At 45.3% G+C, this 27,835-nt stretch overlaps 2 protein-coding genes across 2 annotated transcripts in view; both read right to left on the bottom strand.

Annotated features, from left to right (window-relative positions):
- Positions 1-4,116: 4,116 nt before the first annotated feature.
- Positions 4,117-10,154, bottom strand: SUPT4H1 (SPT4 homolog, DSIF elongation factor subunit). Its single transcript, XM_036753394.1, has 5 exons — positions 9,816-10,154; positions 7,617-7,723; positions 5,284-5,339; positions 4,950-5,003; positions 4,117-4,489 (listed from the first exon to the last, which is right to left on the bottom strand). Exons 1-5 carry the CDS (start codon positions 9,882-9,884, stop codon positions 4,422-4,424), a joined length of 354 nt encoding a protein of 117 aa, XP_036609289.1. The 5' UTR covers positions 9,885-10,154; the 3' UTR covers positions 4,117-4,421.
- Positions 10,155-11,416: 1,262 nt separating this feature from the next.
- The window catches only part of RNF43 (ring finger protein 43), a 98,562-nt gene continuing 82,143 nt past the window's right edge, over positions 11,417-27,835 (bottom strand). Inside the window, exons 2-9 of the mRNA XM_036756875.1 lie at positions 23,117-23,239; positions 18,779-18,853; positions 18,458-18,589; positions 17,558-17,659; positions 17,002-17,163; positions 16,571-16,673; positions 14,943-16,286; positions 11,417-12,825 (exon numbers count right to left, since the gene is read on the bottom strand). Of these exons, the coding sequence (XP_036612770.1) occupies positions 12,782-12,825; positions 14,943-16,286; positions 16,571-16,673; positions 17,002-17,163; positions 17,558-17,659; positions 18,458-18,589; positions 18,779-18,853; positions 23,117-23,239 (2,085 nt within the window). The 3' untranslated portion in view covers positions 11,417-12,781. The remainder of the gene's footprint in view (positions 12,826-14,942; positions 16,287-16,570; positions 16,674-17,001; positions 17,164-17,557; positions 17,660-18,457; positions 18,590-18,778; positions 18,854-23,116; positions 23,240-27,835) is intronic.

Raw genomic sequence — 27,835 nt, 5'->3', positions numbered from 1 at the left:
AAGGAAGGCAGCCACACACTGGCCCTGTAGGGAACAGGGCTCTTCCCCCCTCCCCCCAGGGCGCTCACAGCCTGTGGGTTTCGCTTCCTGCAGGGCTGACAGTTAGGGCCCGACGCAGCACCAGGCTGAAGCAACCCAGAGTGTGGTTATTTTGGGGAGGCCTCTGTGCTCGGCTGTGAGCAATTCTTCTTGCCTTTCCCGCCACCTTCCACCCCCTCTCCCCCCTCAACTATTTCCATTTTCTAGGTCACACACACACACACACACACACACACACACGCACGCACGCGCACGCACACGCACACGCACACGCGCGCGCGCGCACACATAGTTGTAGCTGGGGTTTTCCAAGGGGTTTTTGAGAAAGTCAATGAAAGCTGCTCATATCATGGTCCCCACTGACATTCAGCACCTGCCTCATCCCTCCCCACCCTCTTTGCCCAACTAGCTAGCATCGGCCTAGAGCAGGTTCATCTGAGACAATCTAAATTTTGTATCTTCCCAGCTATCTCCTAGCAGAGCTCAGCATACAGTAAGCTCTTCCTAAATATTTCTCAATTGATTCCACCTCCCTGAGAAGAAGTTTCCCTTCCTTCATCATTTCTAATCCCCGTCATACAGCCTTGGCTTTTAAAATTCCCAATTACATGTGAAAGTTTTTTAATGTTCATTTAAAAAATTTTTGAGTTCCGAATTCTCTCTCCCTCCTGTCTCTCCCCAACCTATTGAGAAGGCAAGAAATATATTGATTATACATGTGAAGTCATGCAAAACATATTTTCATATTAGCCATGTTGCAAAAGATAACACACATACAAAACCCCCAACAAAAATAAAGTTGAAAAAGTAGGCTTCAATCCGCACAGAGTTCCTCAGTTCTCTCTCTGGAGGTGGGCACTATTTTTCATCATGGGTCCTTTGAAATTGTCTTGAATCATCAGCCTTGGCTTTGAGTGTCTTGAAGGTAGGAACTATCCTTCCTTGTATCCCCAGAGTCTGGCATAGTTCTCTATAAGGAGTAGGTAAGTTAAGGTTTGCTCAATTGAAGAGAAATTGTAGTCCAAACTTCTGTTTCCTGGCAGGCTGCTATAGGCTCTGGGAAGCTACTAGGACGTTTGCTTCACAAGCTCAAGGAGTTACAGAGGTTCAGTATTTTTCAGTCATGTCTGACTCTCTGTGACCCCATTTCAGGGTTTTCTTGGCAAAGATATTAGAGTGGTTTGCCATTTTCTTCTCCAGATCATTTTACAGATGAGGAAACTGAGGCAAACAGTTAAGCGACTTGCCCAGGGTCACACAGCTAGTGAGTATCTGAGGCCAGATTTGTACTCAGCAAGAGTCTTTCTGACTCCAGGCCTGGGAATCTGTCCACTGTGCTGACTGAGCTACACCTTAGGAAGAAGAATAGAATTATTAAATTCAGTAGGCCAGGAGGACACAAGGTTATTTAAGTCTTGCATGTCAAATGTTGCTATTTTGATATTTAACTCCGGTAAAACATGCTGCTTAACTAACTGAGTTTAATAAGCAAAGGCACCTTCTATAGGTTGAAGGTCTTATACGTGTAAAACTCACTTCTAAAAATGTTAAATTTGATTGATATCTTCTTTGTACATCACCTACATTTCCCAATATATCAGTGTCATAGGATCAGAGATGCAAAGAGGGAAAGGGCTATACCTCAGCAACCTAGTCCAACATATGGGGAAACTGAGGCCCAGGGAAAATTGACACTCAAAGTCACATAGTTAGCATCAGCACTGCACCCTCTCCTCACTAAGAGCCATCCCCAAAAGAGGAAAAAAGTTCAATCATACTAACACATCAAAAAAAAAGTCTGACATTATATGGAGGGCTCCACATCCGCAGCCCCTGACTTCTACAAAGTTCCTATTACATCTTTTCACAGCATTCATTTGTTCTGGTGTTTTCCCATTTATGTTGCTGTGGCCAATACATAGTTTTCTCACCTCTTCATGCTTCCTCCCCATGCTTACGGTATTCAGTTTGTGCCCCAACTTGTTAAACATTCATAATTAATAGGCATGTTTCCAATTCTTTGCTACTACAAAAAGGTGCTTCTACAAACATTTTGGAGTATACATAGGGCCTTTTTTTTATCACTAGTCTCAGGATTCCTAGCAGTTGGATCTGAGGGTCAAAGGGGATGGATATTTTAGTCACTTTCTTGGCATACTTCTAAATTGCTTTCCAGAAATCATACCAATTCACAGTTCCACTAGCAGTGTACATGTGCCTTTTTAAAACATATGATGATGATGTGATTAATAAAAATTCATTTCTTACTGAATTCATGGTAGCTTCTTGTCATGTTTTCTTTTGCCTTTAAAGAGGTCCATACCCCAAAAGTTTGAGAAGCACTGTACTAAAGCAGACGCTAATATTCTCAGAGATTGAAGGAGTGCCATCGATTTGGGGTCTTCTTAGTAAACTGTACGCAACAGGAGACATCAGAGCAAGCCCTTCCCCATTGAGGACACTGGCATATCAGGTCTTTCTTCCACAACAGGCTCTCCAACTTCAAAAGGTGATAGCGGCACAGGAAGACAAATTGACTCATTAGCAACCCCAAGTGGCCAACAGGGCACACACCTCTCAGGCCCTTAGTAGATAAGGCCTTTCAAAGTTATTGTTTCACCAGGCCAATGCTTTTGAACTGTAAGACTAACTCTAACTCACTTAAGCAGTAGTGGACATCAGCTGAAGTACTCTTGAGGGACAGGGGAATAAGACAGTATCGGGAAGTTGGGGTCAGTTTGTAGAGACCCGAAAGACCAGGAGCCAACAGTGTGTTCCATCCTAAGAACCAACCATGAGGCAGCTACAAGACCAGCAGGTGGCAGTGGGGGGCCTAAAGCTGCAAGGAAATCTTTTCTAAGTATTGGGGGTAGGGTGGAGGGCGAAAATAACACGTATTTTATATTATTTATATTTAAAATAATATATTAAGTATATATAGCTATAAAATGATGACAGGAAACGAATGGCCTATCATTTTTCTCAATGGGAAGAGCTGTACTAATGTGACAATCATTACCTAGCCTCTGGTTTACCCGCTTGTGGGCAGAAATAGCTTCCTAGAAAGGTCAGATGGGCCCAGATTGAGTTTGTTAATATAGGAGCCCTTCACATTGATGGATGGGCAGGGAAACTAGGTTATCACAGTCTAAGTTAATCACACAAGTTTAGTCATGGGGTCTTGGGGAAAAGTCCTAGCCCTGTACTAGATATTATAGTAGTAGCAGTCTATAAATTGATTTAATTTTTTCCTCATAACTAGTAAAACCTGGCTTGAGGGAACTGAGAAAAGAGGGGGTTTGGTCAGACCAGAAGGCAAGGCCTGGTAAGAGCTGGGAATTAAGTTTCCAATAAGGATGATCCCTAAGAACTTTTCTGAGTTGCCAACTGAAATTACCAAGATCAAAGTATAGCAGACAGAAATGAAAAGCTACTTGAACTGGATTCAGGGTGTCATTTAGACCAATTCCCAGGCTCTAGAAGGCTACACCCTTTTTGGCAAAAAGACATATAGGAAAGAGAGAAGGAAAAATAAGGAGAGGAGAACTGTTAGAGGAAAGGATTTTAGAGCTGAGAGGCACATCAAGGCAACCGCCCTCATTTTACAGATGAAGAACTGAGGCCTAGAAGCATTAACTGGTTTGTCCAAGGTCACACAAGCAATAACAGAGCTAGGATGTGAACCTGGCCCTCTGGGGAGGGTTGAAAAAGAAAAAAAAAAAAGAAAGGCAGTCAATAGTCCCTTCTCCCTTCCCTCAATGTTTCAGGTATCTGTGATACCTGACATGGGTTTTCACTGCTGTTCTATACCTAGGCAGTGGTATATTTAATTCTACCATTGGAATTCTTAGGGTTCAGGTCAAAAAGATGGCCACAAATAGGTCGGTAGGATAAGCAGGGGCTATAAGTGCTTCTAATGAGGCAAAGCCCAAAATACACTGGAATATGAAGATTCAAATGATCAGCAACCATCTAGAGGGCCCTGACAAACTCCAGAAAGATGCTAACAAAAAAGGTGGCCCCTGTTCGCAGCTGACTAAGAGGGAGTTTTGAACCAAAGAACTTGAGAAAAGGTGCTTCTGACTGAAACAGTTCACATTTATTATTATCCTCTGACCCACACACAAGCCAAGTTTAGAGCTCATGATGGGATAAACAGCACCTAGCCTCAGTATTTCCATAATCTTAGGAATCCAGCCCTCTTTCAACAACCCAGAATCCAATGTCCTTGCAGTCAGTCATTGTTACTCTTGACATCCCTCAAAGGTTGGAAAATGGAGAGTAGGCAGGAAATTGAGTAGTGCTCTATCAGCTCTCCAGGCAAAAAACTCAGCAATGATAGGGGTCAAGAGCAGAGGGGGGTTGGACGCCCTCATGGTTCACTAAGTCTTTATTGCTGTGTCTCTCGATTTGTAGACCACGCCTCGGCTCTTCAGTTCCCGAACAATTCCTACAACAAGAAAAAACAAAGCTCTGTGAGAAAGAAATATAAAGACACAGAAGAAAAAAGCAACAACATTTCAGCTATTATGCGGAGAATGGAGGGTAGAGAAAGGACTAGGCTCTAGGTCAGGGTTGGGGAATCTGCGGCCTCAAGGCCACATGTGGCCCTCTAGGTCCTCAAGTGTGGCTGACTGACTCCAAACTTCACAGTACAAATCCCCTTAATAAAAGGATTTGTTCTGTAAAACTGGGACTCAGTCAAAAGGCTGCATCCAAGGACCTAGAAGGCCACACGTGGCCTCAAGGCTGCAGGTTCCCTACCACTGATCTAGGTAAACTCCTCTGAGGTCATTATTAATAAGAAAGGATTTTTGTCTTATTCATTTGGCTTGCTACAAGTACCAATCCAGGTGGATACCTGATGAACACTAAGTAGATGACAATGAGAGGAAAGAGGGACAGTATACCTTGAGGCAGGCGGCCAGTGACAGACACTGCATAAACTCCAGGCTTGAAGGTACCTAAAAGAGATGAAAGGATATGGTTAAGACTACATAGAAGGCCAACAAAAGGGTTCAGGCTACTAATGAAAAGAGCTCGAGCTCTAGTACAGGAGGGACTGCTTATGGTTTATTCTGGGCTGAAGGAAAAGATGGTTCCTATACTTTCCCCGAACCTAACCCTCCTGCCAGAACCCAGGAGCAAGAGCAGCAATGGAAATGTCTGCCCTTCTCTGCAAACAGGGCTGGAGGAAAAAGGATCTTTAATAAACGCACTTCTGAAAGGGAAGACGATACTTACTGACTCGCTGCCATTTAGAGACCCAGCTGTCCTCCGGACTCATCATTGCAATGATCCTGTAAATAGGAAGAGGGGTATCCTGAGTTTTTCTTTGCTGGACAAGAAGACATGGGAAAACCCTTGAGGGTCTCTACATCCACTCTTATCCTTACAAAACCCCTAGGTTGATCACTACAAATTGTCCTAGTCACTACCTCACTGGTACCAGAAACACTATATATACTATGTCCTAATCCCAAGATCTCTTAGGGCAGGGGTTCTTAACCATTTTTTGTGTCATGGAACCCTCTGGCAGTCTGGTGAAGGCTAAAGACTGCACCCGCTCTCCCTCTCTCCCATTAGTCAGTTTCTTAGAATAATGTTTTTAAATTAATAAAATAAAACACAATGGATTAAATATAGTTATCAATTTTTTTTAAAGTTTACAAACCCCAGGTGAAAAAACTTTTGCCCCAGCCTAGGGAATGGGTGATTCTTAGAGACAGGAGTAGAGTGCCACTATTCATGACTAGTGTGACCAATAAACCCTGAGCTTCTGAGAAAGGAGGGCCTTCCCTGCCCATAGTACCCCCTTCAAACCAGTTTTTCTTAATGACTTCCTTATTTATAAACAGAATCATTCAAGTTAGAAACTTTAAAATTGGCTTTGAGTCCTTTCTCTCAAAAACTCCTGCTTGCTGTCACTCCCCCCACACCCACCCACCAAATTCTCAAAACATCTCCAGAAACCTCCAATGGTTTACCCTGGGTAAGGGGCTTATTATCTGCCACACACCTATGCACTCCCAATAGCATCCAAATTACAGTCTTTCCTCTTCCACTATACTCTTCTTTCTACTCACACCCCTGCCACAATAGTCTTCCTAATGCACACACCTAACGACTCCGCTCTACTGCTTAAAAACTTCCAATGGTTCCCAATGGGCTACAAGAAACAGTCTACAAGCTGGCACCAGCCTACCTTTGTAGCCCTATCTCATCTTATTCCAGCCTTGTCTCTTTTACAAATACCCTACAATCCAGTCAACTAGGACAATCTAACATTCCTAAAATATGCCTTTATTCACCTTGCTTCTGGATGCCTGGAATACGTTTCCCCTTTTCCCCACCAAATCTATTTTCTCCACTCAATTTCTGCCTGTTGACATCCTTCAAAGGCCTAGCTACTCTAAGCAGCCTTTCCTCATGACTCCAGCTGGATGTGATAACTGCTCCTTCAGGGAGGAGCTTATGGGTGTACCCCACAGGGCCTGGCAGTATCTTGCTCGTATTAGGGAACACTGTATAACGAAAGAGACCTGCCAACAGATGTATGATCTAAATCAACCTGGGCCCAAGATATTTCATCCATAAAACAAGTGCACTGGACTAGACTGATTCTATTAGGTGTTCAATACAGTTTGGGGGGGGAGGGTTGAGTTGCTGAATGAGGACCGTATAGACTAGGGGTTCTTAATCTGGGACACATAGCTTCCAAGGGTCCCTGGGTAGATTTCATAGTCTATGAACCTATATGGGAAAAAAAATTACATCTTTATTTTCACTATCCTCTAACTGGATCTTAGCATTTCTTTCAATTACTTAAAAACATTATTTTGAGAAGGGCCCCACAGGCTTCAGCAGACTGCAAAAAGGGTTCACGATGCAAAAAATAGTTAAGAAATGGTCTAGATCAAAAGAAAGATGGTAAAAAGAGTCAGGATAAAAGGTTAAGGAAGCTGTTGATATGAAATAACCCTAAGAAAAGAAAAAGAATGACAAATGAGAGGAGAATAAAGTATCATTCTCAAACACTAAAGGGAAGACAGCTGACTCGCCAGTTACCACGGCTATTTCCTCCTCTTTGTCTTATCCTTTAATATAGAAGAGGTAGTTTCATCCTGGAAAAACAATCAGGTCCTGTATTAGCCAGAGTCCTGCCCAGTTTAGATGAAAACCAAACAAAACTTGAAATGCTCTTTCTGGAAAACTAGTCCTCTGTTCTTCGGCTCCAGCTCTTGGGGCTTATTTTCTTACCATTTCTTAATGTTGAATGACACCAGCTGTGTACATGGTAAAATTATTACACTGTGCCATTTTTTTTTCTTTGACCAAAAGGGAAAACACTCAGTAAAAGGAGCACCCTCACCAAAAAGCAGAAAGCAACAGCCCTTCCTACGTCACACCTCAGATTTCCCTGAGACTACACCTGACTCCTCTCCTTCCCTAATATAGGCTATCCTGGGTTCTAGTGACTTTACCTGCCATGCAGGTTACAGCCAAGTGTGGGAGAAGGTAGAGAAATGACATCTAAGCAAATGGCACAACTAAGGAAAAGAGGGAAAACTACGTACCCATCAAAAGAAGAGCTTGTACAGTCATATACCATCTCTCGGTTGCCCTTCATCTGTAGGTATGAGTCGCAATTATCACAGCCATCATACTCAAATTGGTCTATAGTCTAAAAAAACATGAAAAGGATGCAGGGTTAGGAGGTCCAGCTAAAAGGGCAGAGATTCTTCCACTACTATTCCCAGGGAATGTAGGCCCTGGGTTCAATTCTCCAAATCCTTCCCCATCCTCAACTTCAACCTTTTAGTACCTGTTCCTTCATTTCCCAGGCCCAGCTTAAATGGCACTCAGGCCCTACCTTTCCTTTATTTATATCATTCTTCCCTCCTCCAGCTTTCTTCAGCTCCAGTCCTTCCCTTCCCCCACCCCTCCACCACATCCTCCATCTGGATCCTTCCTTGTCATGCCCCTCCTTTCCCCTAGCTTCTCATCAGCCCTAAGCACTGTAATCCAATATTCTTGCCTCCCCCCACCCCAAACCTTCTCCTATTTCTCACCTCTCTGCTCCCATATTACTATTCCCTCTTAACTTATTCCATTCCATACTCCAACAAAACTAGAGCCTTCTGTCTATCCCAAAGTGTCCCCAGCCCTTTTCCTAAGTCTGAAATCTCCATCATGACCTACTGAATTCACACCTACCTTCTGAAGCACAACTCAATTGACATCTCCTCTGGGTAATTTCAGAACTAAGGTTTCTGTAAAGCACTTACTACGCTGTGAATTATGGTTTTCTGTGTTTCTATCTCCCACACTAGGCCAGAAATTCCATGACAGCAGAACTACGTCTTTATAACCAAGCTTTGCATCTACCCCAGGACAGTGGCCTGCACCTAATGAATTATTATTTAACTGATCTAACTCCCTGATTAAATTCAATCCAACAAATATTTATTAATCCTCTACCATGTTGAAGTAACTTCACTAGACACTGGGGATGCAAAGCTAAAACGAAGAACAAAGGATTACATTCTACCTTCAAAGAATTCACATTCCTTTAGGACATAGGTTCACAAGTGTGGCCCACTGCTCCCCAGAGGTTCCTGAGACTGGCTGTGTGCAAAGGCCGGGGGAGAGGCAGGTCTGTGTCCAAGGAAGGGCAGGCTGGAGTGCAGTGTGCAGGAGGGAAATGCGTGTGTAATCAGTTTGGGGATGGAAACAAAAAGTTTGCATCTGATCTTAGGGGCAGCAGGATTAAAGCTTCCGGAGCAGGGTTGCCAAGCAATGGGGCCTGCGCTTCAGGCATATGGCACATCCCCAAAGCTGACCCCACTCATCTTCCCCGTAAGTTCTCTCCTCTTCCTAATTTTCCTACTATTATAGAAGGCACCATCCTCGGCTCAGTCTCGCAGACTGGCACCGTGGGCATCACCTTCAACTCCTCACAGCCACTGCCCACATCCCATCAGCCAGCAAGCCCAGTTCTTTCCTACCTTTGCCACGCTGCTCCTGAACATCCCTCGGTCTCTTCTGACGCTGCTCCTACCCTGTCCTTATCACCTCGGCCGGCACTAGTGCAACGCCCCGATGTCTGCTCCTTCTGCCCGAGTCTCCCCCTACTCCAGAGGGTCTTTCATTCAGCTGTCGAGCCCACCTTCCCAACGCGCGGCCCCGCTTGTGTCACACACCTTACGTGATAAATAACGGCGGCTCTACCACCTCTCAGACCCAACCTAAGATTCCCTGTTTGCCATTCATGACCTAGCTCCCTCCTCCCTTTCAGCCCTTTTAAACCTTACTCACCCCCGCGTACTCTTCAAGACAGTGACACGGGGCTCCACATTCCAACTCCAGGTATGTTCCCTGGCTGTCTAACTCCTGGCTTTCTTCAAGTCCCGGCCAAAATCTCATTTTTTGCAAGACGCCTTTCCCAATCGCCCTTAATGCTGACGCCTGCCCTCTAAGATAATCCCCCTGTATAGATGCTAGCACATTAGTATAGTAGTACATATACTGAAATATTCCCCTGCTAGACCGCTGTTAGCTAGTTCCCTGAGGGCAGGGACTGGTGGTTTGTGACCTTTATACCGCCAGATGCTCGGCACATAGTAGGCGCTAAATAAATGCACGCTGACGGATTTCGCTGTGAAAGGTTTTTCACGTCGGGGTAAGGAGCTTGTGTTTTCTCCTTTTCTCGGTTCCTTCTCTCCCTTCCCGCCCCCATCCCCTCTATAGACACTCCCCAAACTCCGAGCTCGTACCTTGACCAGAGAACAGAGAAGACAAGCTCGCAGATGTCGCAAATCCTTGGGAACGGTCTCCAACGCCATCGCTGCCGCCGGGAGCCGAAGAAAACTTCACCAACCACCTCCGAAAACGTCCCTGTGTCTAACTCTCCACATACTGCACCGGAAGTATTCGCCAAGCCCACTCCGGAGGACGACAACATCCGGCGAGGGCGTGCCCCCGTACAGGAACTTCTGCTCGTTCCTTCCGCCTCCCCCCCAGATTGCCGCGAGATGGTCTCTCCCGCCGAGAGGGCGGGGCCAGGTTGACACCTGGCTCGAGTCCTGCTCACCGCCTGCCTGGGTCAGGCTCGCGGGGGCGAGCAAGGTGGTAGAGGCGGTCGTCTGAAATCTCGTGGGGCCAGAACGCGCGGGAGACGCCGTTTGGTCTTCGTCAGGAAACAGAGCCCGCCCGCTGCGTGCGGCGCGGCCCACAGGCCCCTCCCCCCTCCTCCTGGTGCGGCCCTGGCCTCCAAACCGCGCCTCGCACGAGATCATCTCGTGGTGAATTCACGTTTTAAAGCTCTTCTGGGACTCGGGTCAGTTTCGCTTTTTTTTAAAACCCGATGCCTCGGCACTTGCAGAGCTGCGCACACACGCCGCGGCGCCACCTCCTGGCAGAGCTGCCGCCAAACTCCCGCATCCGTGGGGCGTTTATGCGCTCCCCCCGCTAGGACCCTACCCATCCACACGCCCCCTCCTCGCCATCGCTCAGCAGCCGGTGCAGGCCCTGTTACCCCGGCGATGTGGCCCGCTGCTCCTCCCTCTCCCCTCCACGATTAGACAATTCTCTACTTGGCATTCAAAGCTCTCCACGACCCGGCCCCGACTTTACTCTTTGATCCGCTCTTCTTGCCATTCCTGGCACAGGACACCCCATCTCGAGAGTCCATGCATTTTCACCGACTCCCTCCTATGCTTGGAATGGCCCCCCTCATCTCCCAGTCTCCGGTCCCCCTTAATCCTAGCGCTGTCTGACCTTACTTTCCCCTACCCGCAGTGTGTGTACGGTGGGGGCTATGCGCGAATATAGGTATATATATGGATGTGTGTGCACGGTCTGACCTTGAGCTCACGGCACCTGACACTCGGGCTGTGAATGCCTGTTGACTGACTCGCCTACCCATCTCTTGGTGTACCATCTTGCTGTCGAACAGCCACTAGAGAAATTCAAAATTGACCTCAACTCTGTGGCTTTACAGGGTGTACACAAATGATGTCCTTTTGCCCCTGACATCATCGTCATCATTGTTCTGTCCCAGTCCTTAAAACCACACTAAATTAGACCATGTGAAAGAATTTTGTCTTTTTAGAACTCTTATTTGAAAAGACCTTACATCCAATTATCTCACTTGTCTCAAAACCCCGATCCACTTTACAATCCAGAAAACAAGGTGATTTTATTTGCCCAAAGATAAATGATGCCTGAGAGACCTATCCAAATCTCACTCCTAATCTCTTTTGTGCCTCTGGGGGTGCAGGGTTACATAACATCTCCTGCGTTCAACTCTACTCCTTCCCCCTTTTACGACCCCCCTGATGACGAGTGACGTTACAAATCAAAAACACAAAACCAGACCTGTTATGCGGATAAATATATTAGTAAATAAATACATTTCTCAACATAGTGCCTGATTCAAGCATCTTTCTGTGTCTGGTTCAGATATAAATAGCCATGTGGGTTCCGAGATGCTGCTTCTCCCCACCAGTTTTAAGAAGCCGCGGAGCTTCCATGGAGAGTTTCTGCTTCTCCCACATTTCCATTCCAAAAAGGGGTAGTGTTGCGAGGAGTGGTGTAAGGCTTAAGTTGCCCCAGGGTGGGCACCATCTTAATCAGATCCCCTAGCCCCTGCCCATTAAGAGCCAATAGCCTTAACTTTTTGTTCCATCCCCACTCTCCCTTTCACACCTTCCCTATTACAAGGGTATCTGTATGATTCACATTTTAGAGCCTCGTGGATCTTATGATCCTGTCTTCCTCTTTCCTATACTCCCTCCAGTTTTGGTCTTAAGATCCAAATGCCTCAAGTCTCCTCCTGCCCTGGTAAAGCCTTCCCTTACCTACTTCCTCACTGTCCATTCAGATGAATGGCCTCTCTTTTCCCTATACCAGTGCCTTATGCCACCTGTACAGATGGGGGAAGGGCAGAGCAATTCTGAGGAGAGCTACTGTGACTTGTTTTAGAAATACGGTCATGGATTTAGAACTGAAAGGAAACTTAGGGGTCATAGAGCACAAATCCCGCTTCCTGCCACTAATTTTACAGATGGCAGAACAGGCCCAGTGTGGTTAAGTGACTTGCCCAGGATCACATAATCATTGAAGTGCTGGTTGCTTCTGCAACAATGGGAGATTCTGAAGGCCAGGTTGGGAACTAGGCTTTGGCAACTTTTTCAGGACCCTCAGGACAATGAGTAATTTAGGAGACATGTTATACCCTAGCTTTAAATATGTTAGGCCCTTTCCAGGACTTAGCTGTAACTCAGTGAACCACACAACTATATAGTGTTCTCTAGGGCTCTGAATGAATGTGGGGAATGAAACCATCTGGTCTCTAGTGGCCTGTGGATAGAGAAATAGCCCGGAAGTTACCCCTCAACATGGCTGTCTTCAGGTTTAATCTGGAAGACAGCCAGGCTCATAAAAACAGCAGCTGGGAAGCCCTGCTAGGCACTGCAGATCTCAGCTAGGACCAATATGCAGAAGCCATCATTCCAGAGCTAAGGACAGGAAACATAAACCAGGGATATGGGAGAGCACTCTCAACACCATCATCCCTTTCCCCTCCACTGGCACTTTTGAGTACAGCCAAAGAAAGGGTGTTCACTGAGCCCCTTTCTTCTCTAGAGGGGGAGGGAAGCAGGGATTCTGAGCTGGGCTAGGTGCCAAGTCATCCAGGGCACATTGTTGTTGGAGGCCTTGAGCTGGAGCCCGTCCCATCTCACACTGCCTGTTCACACAGCTCTTCAATCTCCTCCTCTGGACCTGCATTCAGAGAAAAGGGAAGGGCATAAGTCTCTGAAAGAAAGTTTGACTTTGTCTTCCACCACTGCCTAGAAGACAGAAAGCAAGGCAAGGCGACACTAAGATAAGGCAGAAACTGAGGGAAAGGGGGATAGGTAAAAGGGTGACCAGAATGACAGCCAATAGAAATATCTGTGTGTGTATATGTGCAGATATATATATACACATATATATGTATATGTATACGTGTGTGTGTGTATGTGCATGTATATGTAGGGGGGAGATAGGGAGGGAGGGAGGGAGAGAGAGAGGGAGGGAGGGAGATCGAGATCCATCGATCTCTGGTGGAACTCAAAAAAAAAAGGAACATTAATTTTCCTTTCCTTCCAAAGTTGTTCAGTACTGACAGCAAAGAAAACAAGCACATGCCAGGGCCTAAAATAAATCAGCACAAACATAACAAAAATTAAATAGTATCTCTAAAAGAAGTGTAATATTTTTCTGTTTCCTAAATTCCCTTAGAATTTGTCTTAGGACTCTGGGCCCAGATTGAGTGTGGGGGAGTCCTCTAAAGCTGTCAACAGCTTAATGTCTTAGTCCAGGTATCTGGGCTTGGGAGAAGTGACTAGTGGGGAAAGACAGCTCAGGAAGGGAGTGATTTGGGAAAACAATTTTTACAAAACCAAACTTGAAAATTAACCAATTGTTGCCATCTGATTACAGCTGGGAGACATGAGGTCCCTTTTGGGACAAGTTGGATCTAGCTAATAAAGCTATCCAGAAGGGGTAGGTAGACCCACATTGTTTCCTTAATCTTTAGGGAAAGAAAGAAACCCAAGGAGACAAGGGTACTTACTATATAGGGCAGGGGAGACACTGTGCTCAATCAATTATTCAACAAGCATTTATTAAGTCCCTAACTTGTGCTAGGCATTGTGCTGGGGATAAAAAAACAAAGAATGAAACGATTCCAATTTTAGAGGACTTTACAGTCTAACAGGAGACAAGTATATAGATGCATATATGTAAATATACATATATATAGGATAAAAAATAAAATACAAAAATAGTTTAATACAAAGTAGTTGAGGATAGAGGGCAGTAGCCATTGGAGGTTAAGGAAAGGTGAAAGTGGTGTCTGAGCTGCATCTTGAAGAAAGGGATTTCAAGGTAGAGTTGAGGAGGGAGTGCATTCCAGGAAAGGAGGAGAGCACTAGCACAAAAGCACAGAGACTGGAGAGGGATATTTTGTGTAAGAAACAGACAAGGAGCCCATTTGGTTGGATCAGGGAGTCATGTATGAGGCTAGAAAGATGGGTTGGAACCTGGTTGTGTTATCTCCCCTAAAACGTGTATGTCTGTGTGTGTGTCTCTGTGTGTGTGTGTTTACATGTTATCTCTCCTAAAATATTATTGTTGTTGAGTCATCTTCAGACGTGTCCAACTCTTCATTTGAGGTTTTCTTGACAGAGATACTGGAGTAGTTTGCCATTTCCTTTTCCAACTCATTTTACAGACAAGGAAACTTGAGGCAAACAGGGTTAAGTGACTTGCCTTGCCTTGGGTCACACAGCTAAGTGTCTGAGGCTGGATTTGAACTCAGGAAGATGAATCTTCCTGACTGCAGGCCCAGCACTCTATCCACTACCACCACCTCACTACCCCTCCTCTAAAATATAATTATGTACATTGATATCTGGCCACTAGACCCAGATGGCTCTGGAAAAGAAAGTAAGACTGTTGACTTTTCACAGCCCTCCCTCACTCAAATCAAATTCAACTGCAAGTCATATCCTCCTCTCCCTGATGTCATAGTCAAGCCACAACCACAATGGACATATTATCGCCTCTAATATATATGCACATGTTATCTCCCTTTATATGTGTGTATGTATGTTCTCTCCTAAGATATGTATGTATGTGTGTGTGCGCGTACATATACATTTATATAAAATCTCCCATAAAACAATATAAGCTTCTTGAGAGCAAGGATCATTTTTTGTTTTACTTTTGCCATTCCAGCACTAAGCACTGTGCTTGGCACATGATAGGCACTTCATGTTTGTTGACTGATTGACACGTCTCATTCTTCCTGCTCTTCTCTTTCCTACCACTCTTAATCTTACCAGGAAACTCACCAGGCTGGGCTGTCCGTGCCTGACAATGTGGGTAAGGACACTTCCTGTCCTCCAGGACACCAGGACTCCATTCAGCGGCTCTCTCCTCAGGTGGACAAGGACTCAGTGGGTGACAGTGTGTGAGGCACAGCCACACAGGCTGTGAGCTTGAATAATAGGGTTCTGTAGTGTCTGGTAGCAGCCTTGTATCCAGGTCCAGAGGTCCAGGGATTAATGGGTGGACTTCTCGAGGCCAGGGGTATGTTAAGCTAGAATCATGATGGGGAAGGGCTTGGAAGCTGGGGATCACAGGAACATCCTGGGGTGGGGTGGCTGAAATGGGCTCTGGGAGCCCCCTCCGTTTCCTCTGCTGGTGTCGTGTCAAGACAGCAGGTCTCTGTAATCCTAAAGGGCTGGAGAGGTGAGCAGGACTGGAACCAGAGTCTTCTTCAGAGCCACAGTGTGACTCTGTGAGAACCCGAGGCCTTGGATAAGAGAACTGCCTAGAAAAGGATGGAGGGATACATTTGGGGGCTTTTTGGATAAGAGGTGGCGGCTCTGATTGGGGTTCTGTTCGGGAAGCTGCGAGCCTGAGCTGGGGTAGTCCAGTTTCTGGGCTAGCTTTCCTGCCATGCCACTGGAAGCGCTTTTTGTAATGATGGTGCCGGTGTTTATGGTAGTGGATATGGCTGGACATCTGGACGTCTGCTTTTGGCACCACTGAGTCCAGAGAGCGGGGACGATAACCCATACTGGGCTGTACCTCCTCCCGGGTCTCACCTTCAGGGCTACAGTATACCAAAGGGTCAAAGTCACTAAGGGAACTTCGGAAGGTAGAGCTGCTGCCATGGATTCCCTGAAGGCTAATGTCTGTGCAATTGACCACTGAGTCACTGGAAGAACCATGGCAGGGCCCAGAGCTGGAGTCACTGGCTGGTCCATCTGCTAGATAGCCACTTCTCTCTGTATGATAGCTCTCCCCTGATCCACTGCTATCATGTGGCCTTGACCGTCGTGGAGAGGCTGAGCAAGGTGATGCGTGCTGCATGGAACAGGCTCTGAGGCGGCCCAGCCTCCAGTTAGCAGCATGGGGATGCTGAGGAGCCACTGGGCGAGGCTGAGTGCACCTATGTCCAAGATGCAAAGTTCTGGGTGGGCGATGATGCCAAGAACCATGCTCCACAGAGGATAAAAAAGGGCCAGGTCGAAGGGGTTGGGCTACTGGAGTCTGCGAAGAGCCCTGTAAGTATGCTGGAGGGAGATGATAGTGGGCATGACCAGGATGTTGGCGAATGAGATGGAGTCTTCTGCCAGGTTCTTGGTATGGACGTGGGGGTCCTGAGGATTGGGAAAATGGATCTCCCTCTAGAAAAAGAGAAGACTTTCAAGATTTGGCACTACTTGTTTGATGCCTTAGAGACACAAGGACCCATCCTTCCCATCCTTTGCCTTCACACACACATCCTCTGAAATTCCGTCTCTCTTTTCTTCTCCAACTCGGATGTTCTCTCCCCTGAGAAACCCATCCAGTACATCTATCCTACCACCTCTCATCTACTACTGGAACACTTTCCCCCTTGCTTCTATGTCCTGTCGACCTTCCCCAAAAGAGCCTTTCTCTAGGGAAGTCCTTGGCTCAAATCACCTACCTATGATGTTGAACATGCAGAGGGGGCAGGTCTGGTGCTGATGCAGCCAAGGGTCCACACAGGTACGGTGGAATTCATGGCGGCAGGAAATAATCCGTAGCTCCTGGATGGAATGAGAAACCCCAAAGGATCAAGACCCAAGAGGATATGGAGCCAGAAAAATATAAAGAACCCAGCATCTCACCTTTCCACCCCAACTTCTTGCTGTCTCTTCCTCCTACCTCCAAGAAAAATAAGAAAATGGATAGAACCTCAGAACCCTGGGGCTTCTTCCCCAACTTCCACCATTTTGAGAGGGGAGGCAAGAACAGAAGAAACTAATGTAACACCACTAATGCATCATATAAAGGGCTTTCCCTATACAGGGTCCCCTGAAGCTCCAATCCTTCCTTCCTGTAGTCAAGTTGGGGAACTAGGAGGCCGTTCCTCACCTGCCCATCTGTAAACTCTTCTAGGCAGATTGCACAGATGGGTGTAGAGCTGCAGCTGCTCCCAGAATCAGACCACTGGGACTGGACTTGTCTGCAGTTGGACCTGTACCTTCGAGTGGCCAACTGGCTGATGGCCCAAGCTGTTCGTTGTTGCAAGGGTTCCTGGGGAGACAAGTGTGGGCTTAAGAATGATAATTAGCTGCCCCCTCAGCCCCAGGACCCTAGTCCTTATCTGGTATCCTTAGCCCCCACAACCTAATGATTTTGTCCCCCCAAGAGCTCCCCAAAGTGAAACCATGATTAATTCACTATCACATTTACTTGGCAGTTACTCCTTTCTAAATCCCTCTTCTGCTGTTCCTTTCTACCACACAGGTTCATACTGTTCATATAGAAGATCTTCACTTCTCCAAAAGGGATCAATGAGAGAAGTTTGAATAGTGGGTGGGGGCTTGGATGATGAACAGCAGAAATAGCTGAAACTGAACTGAACATACTATCCATTCTGCCTTTATTGCTCCCACCACCACCAAAAAGGTGAGCCCACCAATCTCACCGGCCTGTGGCGGGGGCGGCATCGGATCCGTAGCACAGAAGCAAGGATGACCACAAAGATGATGCCCACCACAGTGAGGAGGATCCACACGTCATAATCTGGCTATATAGGAGGCAGAAGGGAGAAGGGCAATAACACAAGTGTGACCCAGGTCAGAGACAGATGAAATTTGGGGACCCAGAAGGTGATTACCACCCATTTTCACCACTAGTTCTTCCAACTGACTGGCATTGGATTAGGAAGAGGGTGTTGGGTCTCCCTTCCCAGGAATACTTCCAAGGCGGGATATTTCCATATTCACCTAATACGAATGAAGTAGAAACTATTCAGTTTTAGAGAATAAGGTAAAGGATCCTTTGGGAAACTCAGAGTGAAGTACAAATAGAACACAGTCCTGGTTGAGTTGCTCTGTGGCATGGCAAAAAAAAGTCACTGGGGACCAAGAAACCTAGATTCTAGTCCTATCTCTGATAGTAATTGTATGACCTTGAACAAGTCACTTGATCTCTGGGTGTTTCAACTGTTTCTAATTATGAAATCCTGGAGCTGGAAGAAACTTTACAAACACAATCATCTCAGTTTATAGTGTAGAAAATGAAGGCTCAGAAGTAAACTGACTTGGCCAAGGTTACACTCCAGCAGCACAGAGAAGCCAAAAACCCAGGGCGCCTGACTCCCAGGCTACCTTGCTATCTTTCTTTCAGTGATCAACACAAAAGGTAAAACCGGGGATAACGTTCAAGGAAGCTCCAGAACAGTCCTGCTCCCTCCATACACACATGCTCCGGCTGCTCCTCAAAGGACAACATGATAAACAGCATCCTGAGAGAGGAGCCCATCTGTTCCTGTTCCATTCCCATAGATAAAAGGTAGAAGATGGTGGGAGGAGAAAACTCTCACCCAAGCTGGGGGCTCCTTCAGCTCAATTCGCACATGGGCCTTTTGGTTCTTGTACACAAACTCCATCAACTTCTCAGCATCCTTGTCCCAAATCAACACCACTGGCCACCTCAGTCCCAGGGGCTGCTGTAGCTGAATGAGATAAAGCACTGTAAATCATCATTTGAGCATGGGTGGAGCCTCTTTATACCTCCTTCAAGTTTAGGGGCCCTGCCGCCCAAGGCCTTGCTGACACCTGGTCCCTAGTTCCCTTTCCCCAGGCCCTCGAGAGATCATGGCTCTATTTGTCCTCCCTCCATCTCCCTAAAGGCTTCCTGGTACCTGCTCAGCAGCTGCACGATCCTCAGTGATATCAAAGAGGACAGCACTCGCTCCTCTCTCACCTGCCATCCGGGCCTGAAAGAGACACAAGCAATAAAGTCAGGCGTCCCAAAAGGAGACTCCTATCAATATCTGGGCCCTAGGCATTTTTTCTGGCTGTCCCCCTGCCTGGAATGCCCTCCCTTCTGCTCTTCTATTAACCTCCCTGTTGTTATTGTTGTTCTGTCATTTTCAGTCATGTCTGACTCTGTGTGACCCTATTTGGGGTTTTCTTGGCAAAGATACTGGAGTGGTTTGCCATGTCCTTCCGTGGCTCATTTTACAGATGAGGAAATTGAAGCAAACAGGGTTAAGTGACTTGCCTACAGTTAGTCAGTGTCTGAGGTCAGAACTGACCTCCTGACTACAGGCCCAATATTCTATCTACTCTGCCACCTAGTTGCCCATTAACTTCCCTGGCTTCCTCCGAGTCCCAACTAAAATCCCAGCTCCTACAGAAGTCTTTTCTCTATTAATTATTTCCTATTTATCCTGTAAATAGCTCGCTTTGTAAAAACTGTTTGCATGTTGCCTCCGCTATTAGATTGTGAGCTCCTTGAAGGCAGGGGCTATCTTTTGCCTGTTTGTATCCTCAGCACTTGGCACAGAGCCTGGCACACAGTTTACTGATTGATTATATCCTAGCCTCATTCTCTCACACATTCCTGCTGATGAATAGGTACTTTTTATGATGTACCACATCTATACATACATCAAAGATACCCGTGCCCTAGGTTCCATAGCAACACTGCCCCCTCCTTCTAGGCATGTTTACTCTGCTCCTCAAAGGAGAAGAGAAAGGTACTCTCAGTACAGGTCCCTGAAGCAGGAGTAGTGCATCTACCCATTCCTTTTTCCTTCCCAGAGGTGAGGGTAGGAAAAGGGGAGAACAGAGATCTTGGCTCTTGAGAGGGGAACCTTTCCTTAAGAGCAGAGCCCAGGGCCTAATTCTTTAAGTGGTACTTTGAGAACCTAGGGCAATATTGTTAGTGGACTCTTTCCTTCTCCTTCCCATGGCCCTACAACGGTCTACCTTAAAAGTCTCCTTTCACACATTCACCTGTCTCCCTTACACACACACACACACACACACACACACACACACACACACACACACGTTGGCTTTGGAACCCTGCCAAGGCCTGCTAGCTCTTTCCCTGGCTTCACTTCAAGATAACTTAAAGGAGTCTACATTCTTAGCTCTGTCCCCTAACTCTTGCTGGATGGTAACATCAGGAGACCAGGGGAAGAGAAGTGAGAGGATATTTCTACTCCAAAACAGATAGAAGATAACAGTGAAAGGAAACTCATTTTCCCAGAGCAGATACACAGACATAAAAAAGACACACAGGGAAGAGAAAGATAATAAAACTAAACTAGGTTGTATACGGGAGATACTTTTGGCAGGAGAGTGGGGAAGGGGGAGTATGTAGAGGATTCCCAGGGTGAATGTAATAGTCCCCAACTCCTCCCACTTTAGTAAATGGCTCTTTCAGCCACTAGCCAGTTTATATTCTAGGGCAAACGATTTTATCTCAATGATAACATCTTAGTTCCATGGATTCCTCAGATCAGTTGCCCCCTGCCTAGAGTTGCCTGCTATGGTCTGAGGCCTCCTTATCAGCAGGGAAGGAGTTAACCTAAATGTATGAGGTGGTAGCAGGAAGAGGAGCGGAGTGTGGGGCTGGAATTTACTTACACTTTTTTTCTTCCAGCTCTTTGATCTCTGTGTCCCAGGAAGAGCCTGTCAGGGCAGGTCTCCTGCCAGGCAGGCTCCACCAGGCTTCCCTCTCCCCTGGGGGAGGGGGGCCCTAATTCCAACGGCCTCTGGGCAAGGGAGCCTGGGGGGAAGGGGAAGGAGATACCAAGGCAATACCCTCTGTGACAAGAAAGAGTATAAGGGCGAGAGCATCTTCTCAATCTCACCCATTCATTCCTCCCAAGACAGGGCTGGGAAGCCTGTAGCCTGTCCCAGTTCTAAGACAAAAGCTCAGAAAGTCAATCGCCTGCAAAGTCACAGAACGCTAGAATAAGAGTGCAAGAGGTCATTTAGTTCAGCCCCCTGCCTCCAGGCACTGGGCTATCCTTGCAAAAAGGAAAATCTCCAGTTTTGAAAACCTTCCCAGGAAGGAGAATCCATAGGTATGCCTGGCTACCTCCCTTTCCAGTTATCTGTGACTCCAGAACTGAGCTTAGATCAGTCCAAGGGTCTAATCAGACCTAAGGAATGGAAGAATGGGGTATCTGGAGTGGTATAGCTGGGCCAAGGACCAGCAGCTAGGGAAAAATGGAAAATTCCATTAGGAACACTATGACTCCAGGGCATATTAAAGGGGTGGGGGGAAGGGACAAACTTTAAACCTGCCCAGGTTTCCATCTTCCTTTTGACTACCCAGGAGTAAGCAGGTTTGAGGAATTATCTTATAGCTCTAGGAAACAAGATTCCTGAGTCCTGCATTTCCTATCTTCACCCCCACCCTAGTTTCACTATCTAGGAAACAGAAATAATGAAGACAGTTGGATCTAGGAAAAACAATGTGAGATTCCATCCAGACTGTATGGACTAGATAGTAGATGGAGGTACCAGGATAGCACAGCACAAAGGAGAAAGGCAGTCTTCTAAAGATTTCCTTACCATCCCCACCCTTCTCTTTGAAGAGTTGGGGTAAGGAACAGTAGAAAGTAATTATTGCAACGTTCAAACGTCCCAGCCCATTACAGCCCATAATTACGAAGTAGTAAAAAATGATCAAAGAGCCTAGGATGTTTGCCAACAGGCAAAAACAAACAGGACTTTCAGGTAGTGGATTCTCCTGGCCCAGGTTTGAGCAAAAATGCCAGATTTGGTGACAGATGGCAGCAAATGACTGGTATTTGTGGAAATACAAAGCCATCAATTTCCACATCCTCCAAGAAGCCCAAGCAATCTCCTTGGTTTCTTCTGAAGGGAACTGGTGCTAGAATGAAGCCATTAAAAATTTTCTCAGAGAGGTAGGGGTATGAGAAGAGAAGGGAAAGGATGAATCCTCCAAGGAAGAATTAAAGGAATGACAGTTTAAAAATTAAAATGTAGATTCATAGACAAGTCCTCAGGATGAAGGATGATTCTGTTTTCAGACACTAATTTTACAGACAGCCTCTCTAGGAAAAGTACAAGAAGTAGCCAGACCGCCAAGGGTGGCAAAGAAAATTGTTTAGCAACCCCCAGGAATACTAAGTGACCAGACCACGGAGCAGCACTGAACCTGTTTCAAGGCTGCTGGGCCCGTTCCTGTGCTTCTTCACTTTTGCAAACGCAAGAGTGGAAAACTCCTGCATCCCTAAAGAAGCATACAGCATTCACCCTGCTTCTCCATGTGGGAAAACCAGGGAGACCCAGTAGTTCCTAGCACTCTGTCAAAATGATATTATTTCCCTTTTACCCCATGCTTCTGCCCAACCTGCCCTGCACTTTTGGCACAAGCTATCACGTCTCTTGGCCTCAGTTATTCCTCTATAATGTACTTTGAGCCTTGACTAACTTCACAGACCATTGGACAGGGGGATGTAACCTAAAAAAACTGAATCCTAGATCCCAAAGTAGACCCTACTGGCCACTCATCAGTCGGCTGGGCAGGGCATGGAGTCAACTTTGATTCCTAAAGGTTTACAAAACCCCATTGGGAATCAATCTTTTCTTCTGAATTACTGTAGCACCTTATACTAAACACACGCTTCTTGTTATATACTATTTGTCTAATTTGATTATTTCACTTACTAGATTATAAACTTCTGTATGACAGGGACTATGTTTTATACCCTTTTGTATCCCCTGTAGTGCCTTGCATGTAGCAGATGCTAAAAAATGTTTTCTAAATGACTGAATCATAGTCTGAGACTTGCTTTCAGCAAGGGATTTATAAATCTTATGTATTATGTAAATATGAATTATTGTTATTACAACGATGACGATGATGGTGACAGTGATGATGATGATGTTCTAAGCAAGGAGAGAGTGGGAACCTCCAATGTGAAATCATGCCTCATCTTTGGCAGATCTACAGAGGGAAACCATATGGAGATCTTTCTCAGAAGACCCTTTCAAAGTCAAAGGAAAACAAGCCAATGAATGACCACCTCATAATTCCAACTATGGGATAAGTATAGCATAGATTCTTGGGCAGGAAATCACGGAGAAAGTAACCAACTGAATTAGTGGATGATAATTATTTCTGCAGATCAGGGCAGAACCATATAACATGTGATCCTCTCAAAACCAGAAAACTGGTTATGGCTCTTGCCCTACTGGTCATTACTTACCTTGCTGGCCAATGACAGACAGGGACGGGGGGCTCTCCTTGGGCTCTCCAGCTTGACAATGCTTATGAAACCAGGTTCCAGGTTGTCGTCATCACTGGCATTGCATAGGTAAAGAGGATGGGACTGCAGGAACAGAAAGACAAGCAATTTAGGGAAGCTTTGGAAGTCATCAGGAAGAAACATTAATTTCAAATCCTCTGACCTTGGCCCTAGCCATTAGGGAGTCTGAAGACTTGAAGGAACTTTGTTTATATCCTTCATAGTAGTGTGAACACTTTGATAAAAAGAACTGTCATTGTGATGGTGGTGGAATCTGGGATTTGAAAGGAAACAAATAGAAAATGAGAAAGGTACCAAAAATAATAAGAGTTGGGTAAGGAGCCAGTGGCAAAATAGTGCTGGTTGGATCAAGAATTCTATTTGTCCTTTAAGCCTTCTATCTCTGGTTTTTCAAATAAAGCAGGTATACAATGTCCCAATCATGTTGGAATCTGATTCTCTTTCCACTGGGTCTCAGGAAACCCACTAGAACAGTTACTTCTATAGGTTCTCATCTGCCAAATGTTTTTGTGCTCCCTCTTGGCTTCCTTGATATATGCTTCACATATCTAAGGGGTAGTAACTAAGGCTAATAAATTGACTTGGTTCCAAAATACCTGCCTGGAAGAATTCTAGACAACTGCCCATCCAGTGGAACTACTGGCATATCCAATGCATGGGTTACTTGTTTCTTAATTACGTGCCTTTTAGCCCTAAGAGATGTCTAGAAGATGCAGTGGATAGAGTGCTTGCTGGGTTTGGGAGTCATGGACCTAAGTTCTGATCTACCCTCAGACACTTACTGGCTGTGTGACTCTGGACAAGTCCCTTAACCTCAGTTTCCTCAATTGTAAAAAAAAACCTGTGAAACTATAAAACAGCACCTACCTCCCACAGTTGTTATAAGGATCAAATTAGATATATGTAAAGTGCTTAGCACAGTGACTGGCACATAATAGGCACTTAATAAATGCCTTTTTCTTTCCTTGCTTCCTAAGAGGGACAAGTCCCAAAGAAACTCACTAAGTCTATTTGCCTTGGGCCCAGCAAAGCTATTCCTAGGCTATAGGAAACTGGTTCCAGGCCCTGCATCATGAAGTGTGCTCCTCTAGGAAGCATCTGAAGCAGAATTCTAGCTCTGGTCTCCCTGGCTGCATCATGAAGGCACTGGGCAGTAACTAAGACAGGGAGTCAGTAGAGAAGATGGCTTTGCTGGGGGAGGAAAAAAAAGACCCTTAAACATCTCCCTCATCCCAATCCCATCACCAAGGCAACCTGAACACATAGTACAACCTAGAAATGTCTTATGTGCTAAATAAACACAATATGGAGCTGGTTCTCAGCAAGAAATGGAGGCATTGTACTAGGTAGATAGCTATCCATACTTTCCTACTCTCTAGAAAGGTCTTCTATAAGAAGCAGAAAGATTCCTACACTCTGGGTACCTCTCAAATTTATGCGGATGATAATAAAGCCTAGCATTTGATAATCCTTTTTATTTTTTCAAAGAGCCTTCTTGTTTTTCTCTCACTGCATCCTCATAGTGTAAAACAGGATAAAAGGGACTTTTATCCTTGCTTTCAGCTTTTAGGTGCTAGAAAAAAGCTAGCCATTTTTGCTCCGACTAGAAAACAGGCTGACTCAGGGAGACTGAAGGGAGGTCGATGGTAGTAATGATGTGATACTGTACCAGCAGAGAGAGTCCCCAAAGAAAACCAACTCCTCTGTGAGGAACATGACTCAGTGGTAAAACAGATCAGTCAGGGCTCCTCACTCCCTGTGGCCTGGGAGCGTCAGCTGAGTCTGGGGTGTGAAAAGACGCTAGGGCAGAACCCCCTCAAGATTCTGTTACTGAGTTGATCCCCTGAGGGAAACAAGGAAGATGGTACTAAACTTGGTAAAACACACCTGCCACAGCTTGTTCCAGCAAAAAACGGCCACTGGGCATTTAAGCTTCAGGTTTAAACTCCAATGACTAGGAGTGAGGATGGAGTGTGAAGGGCATGTCCCCCAGCAAAAAGCTAAGTATAAGGAGCAAAGGCAAGACAGAAGAGATTAGAAAGTGGATTGGGACCTTATAATATGATTAGGCTGATTCACTGACTACAGCAGAGGATATTGACCTTTACCTCCATCTCTGAACAATTCATTCATTATCTAGCAGAGTCTTCTAGATGAGTCAGTCCCTAGTTGGAACCCAGTATGTCTGGAGAATAAAACAGGGCCTAAATTCTCTGTTCTTACCAACTGAGGAAACCTATAGAATCAGAGGAAAAGTGTATCACAGGATTTAGCATAAGGGAATATGTGAGAGGTTCCTTCATTAGATATGCCTATTTTCAAGGCCTGTCAGGAACAAAGAGGGAATTGTCAGTGTTTGCTTCATCTCCTCGTAGGCTGAAGTCAAGGAGAATGCTGGGGTAAGAAAAAGGTTCTTTTGAATATTGGCCTAATGGAAGAAGCTCAGAGCTGGCAGGCAGCAGAGCTGGATGTGCATCTTAACTCTGCTGAGACCTACTGAAATATATCTTGGGCTCCAAAAAGGAAGTTGCTCGGGTCCACCACTTCCTGCTTTACCACTTAAACACAGCCAAAGCACCTGAATATTATTACTTGATCTGTGTCTTTAAAGATTTAAATCTTTAAAGAATTATAACTTATTCACTTATTTTCTAAGTACAATTCTTTAGTCCAACTTTCTCAGAATGACACCAAGTAAAGTGGAACAACTGGATAACCTCTGTAGAAGGACTGAATGCTTCAGGAAGTGTTTGAACAAGAAGACTTCTAAGGTTTCTTCCAATTCTGAAATTCTATGATTCTATACTTAAATATTGTTCTGGAGCCAGACCTTAACAAGGGAAACTGGGGTTCCATAGCTAACTCTGCCCCAACTGTAAGGTCTTTTAGAAAGGCAAGGACAGGAAAGAGTAATACAAAGCAATACAGAAGGTCTTTGGATCACCATATCTTTGTGGTCCTTAAACCAATGAAAGGTCAAAAAGATACCTTCTGAATTCAATACGGCCTGGCCTTTTCTTTCTATTCCTTCAATCCCAATTCTAATGTAATTCTAAGATATGGGGAACTTTGAAACAAGGAAAAGGACTCCGAAGAAGAAAACAAAACCAAATGTATTTGTTCCTTGTGCCTCAAGGTCTCCAAATAATGATTTGGATCAAAATAATTCAATCAAATCAAACCAAATCAAATCAAAAATGATTCCCATGCTAATGAAGGGAAGCAGTGAAGTAGAATAATACAAAAAAAAAGAATAATCTGAATGTCATTTCTGTGTAGTTTCAAATGCACATATTTTTCTGCCCCAACAAATTGCTTTCCCAATTATGTTTTGTATAGGCAAAAAAAGTAATATTTTCTAAAGCTGTTTCCATTATGGAGGGGAGGGGAGAGGAATGATCTGGGAGATATTATTATCATCTCTGGTGGTAGAGGGAAGTGGCCATTCAACAGTGTGTCCCAAATAATTCCCACTCTGGGGGACAATCAACTTCCAATAATCTACATATGTGTTTTGCCAAGAATTTAAAATTTCTCACAAATAATTCACAAGAGATGAAAATCTACCTGCTGATAATTTATATCTGACTATAAAAACTACTCAAACAAGAGTCACAGCATTGGTGATAGAAGGCCCTTTATGGCAAGAACAAAGTAGCTATCTTGGCCCTTAGCTACATGGAACATAAGGCAATGAAAAGGACTCCCAGGAAGAAAAAACCAAGTGTTTTTGCTTCCTTGCGCCCCAAGGTCTCTAAATAACGAAGATGTAAACATGATTTCCACATTGGGCAATCTGTCCTCCCAATGACACCAGAGCAGAGCCAAGAAAAATGACAGGAGGAAGTGAAGTTGGCAGAATGGGCTCTAGTGATCAGGGCAGGATGGGGACCAAAAATACCTTTCCATTTTCAAAGAGTAGAAGAAGCTTTTGAAACTCTATGGGCTAAAGATTCATCTGATAGGTCATTTAAAAGTCCAGAAAGACTAGGAAGCCACCAATTTCCAGGGCTTGTCAGAACAGGCAAGTTAAGAGGGGCCCAACTAGGTGGCGATGGGATGGACCTGGCTCACATACAGCTCTCACGGCCTGTATAACTACTCAAATACTATATTTTTTCCTTTGTTCTATGCTTTATCTTTGGTTCCGCTCAGTCTCAGGTGTGTTTTCTTGATTTGTTAGCTTGCTCCTTTGACTCATTTTCTGTCTTCTTCTCTTGATTGGCCTACGTACCTGCCTCAATAAGGCCTTTCCTGTTACTTAAATCAATCATTCAGTTTTCTTCCTTCCACACCCAAAATTATCATTATTAAGTATACAGTGAATGCATATAATCCACAAGACCCTATCCAGGACACCTCATTAGCCATGGTCACTTCCCAACTGGGCTCACCCCTCTTCAACCCTACTAAACAAGTTCTTCCAGCTAGCCTTCCAATTTCTTCTCATCATGTGATCTTGGTATCTCCTCACAAAGGGTACTCCTGGGCTCAGCTGAGCCCCAACCCTAATGCTGATCTTATATTCTTAATGTTGATCTTAATGCTGCCAGAGAAGTCCATAACCCAAAAAGGCTCTCCAGGCAAGCTCTTAGAATGGATACTCCAAAGTCTTGTCTTTTTCTCCCTCATTCCTTGCAATAATCTCAAAGTTGTCTC

The sequence above is a fragment of the Trichosurus vulpecula genome, chromosome 4 (genome assembly GCF_011100635.1).
Source record: "Trichosurus vulpecula isolate mTriVul1 chromosome 4, mTriVul1.pri, whole genome shotgun sequence".
Lineage (NCBI taxonomy): Eukaryota > Metazoa > Chordata > Mammalia > Diprotodontia > Phalangeridae > Trichosurus > Trichosurus vulpecula.
This window is presented reverse-complemented; position numbering and strand designations above follow the sequence as displayed.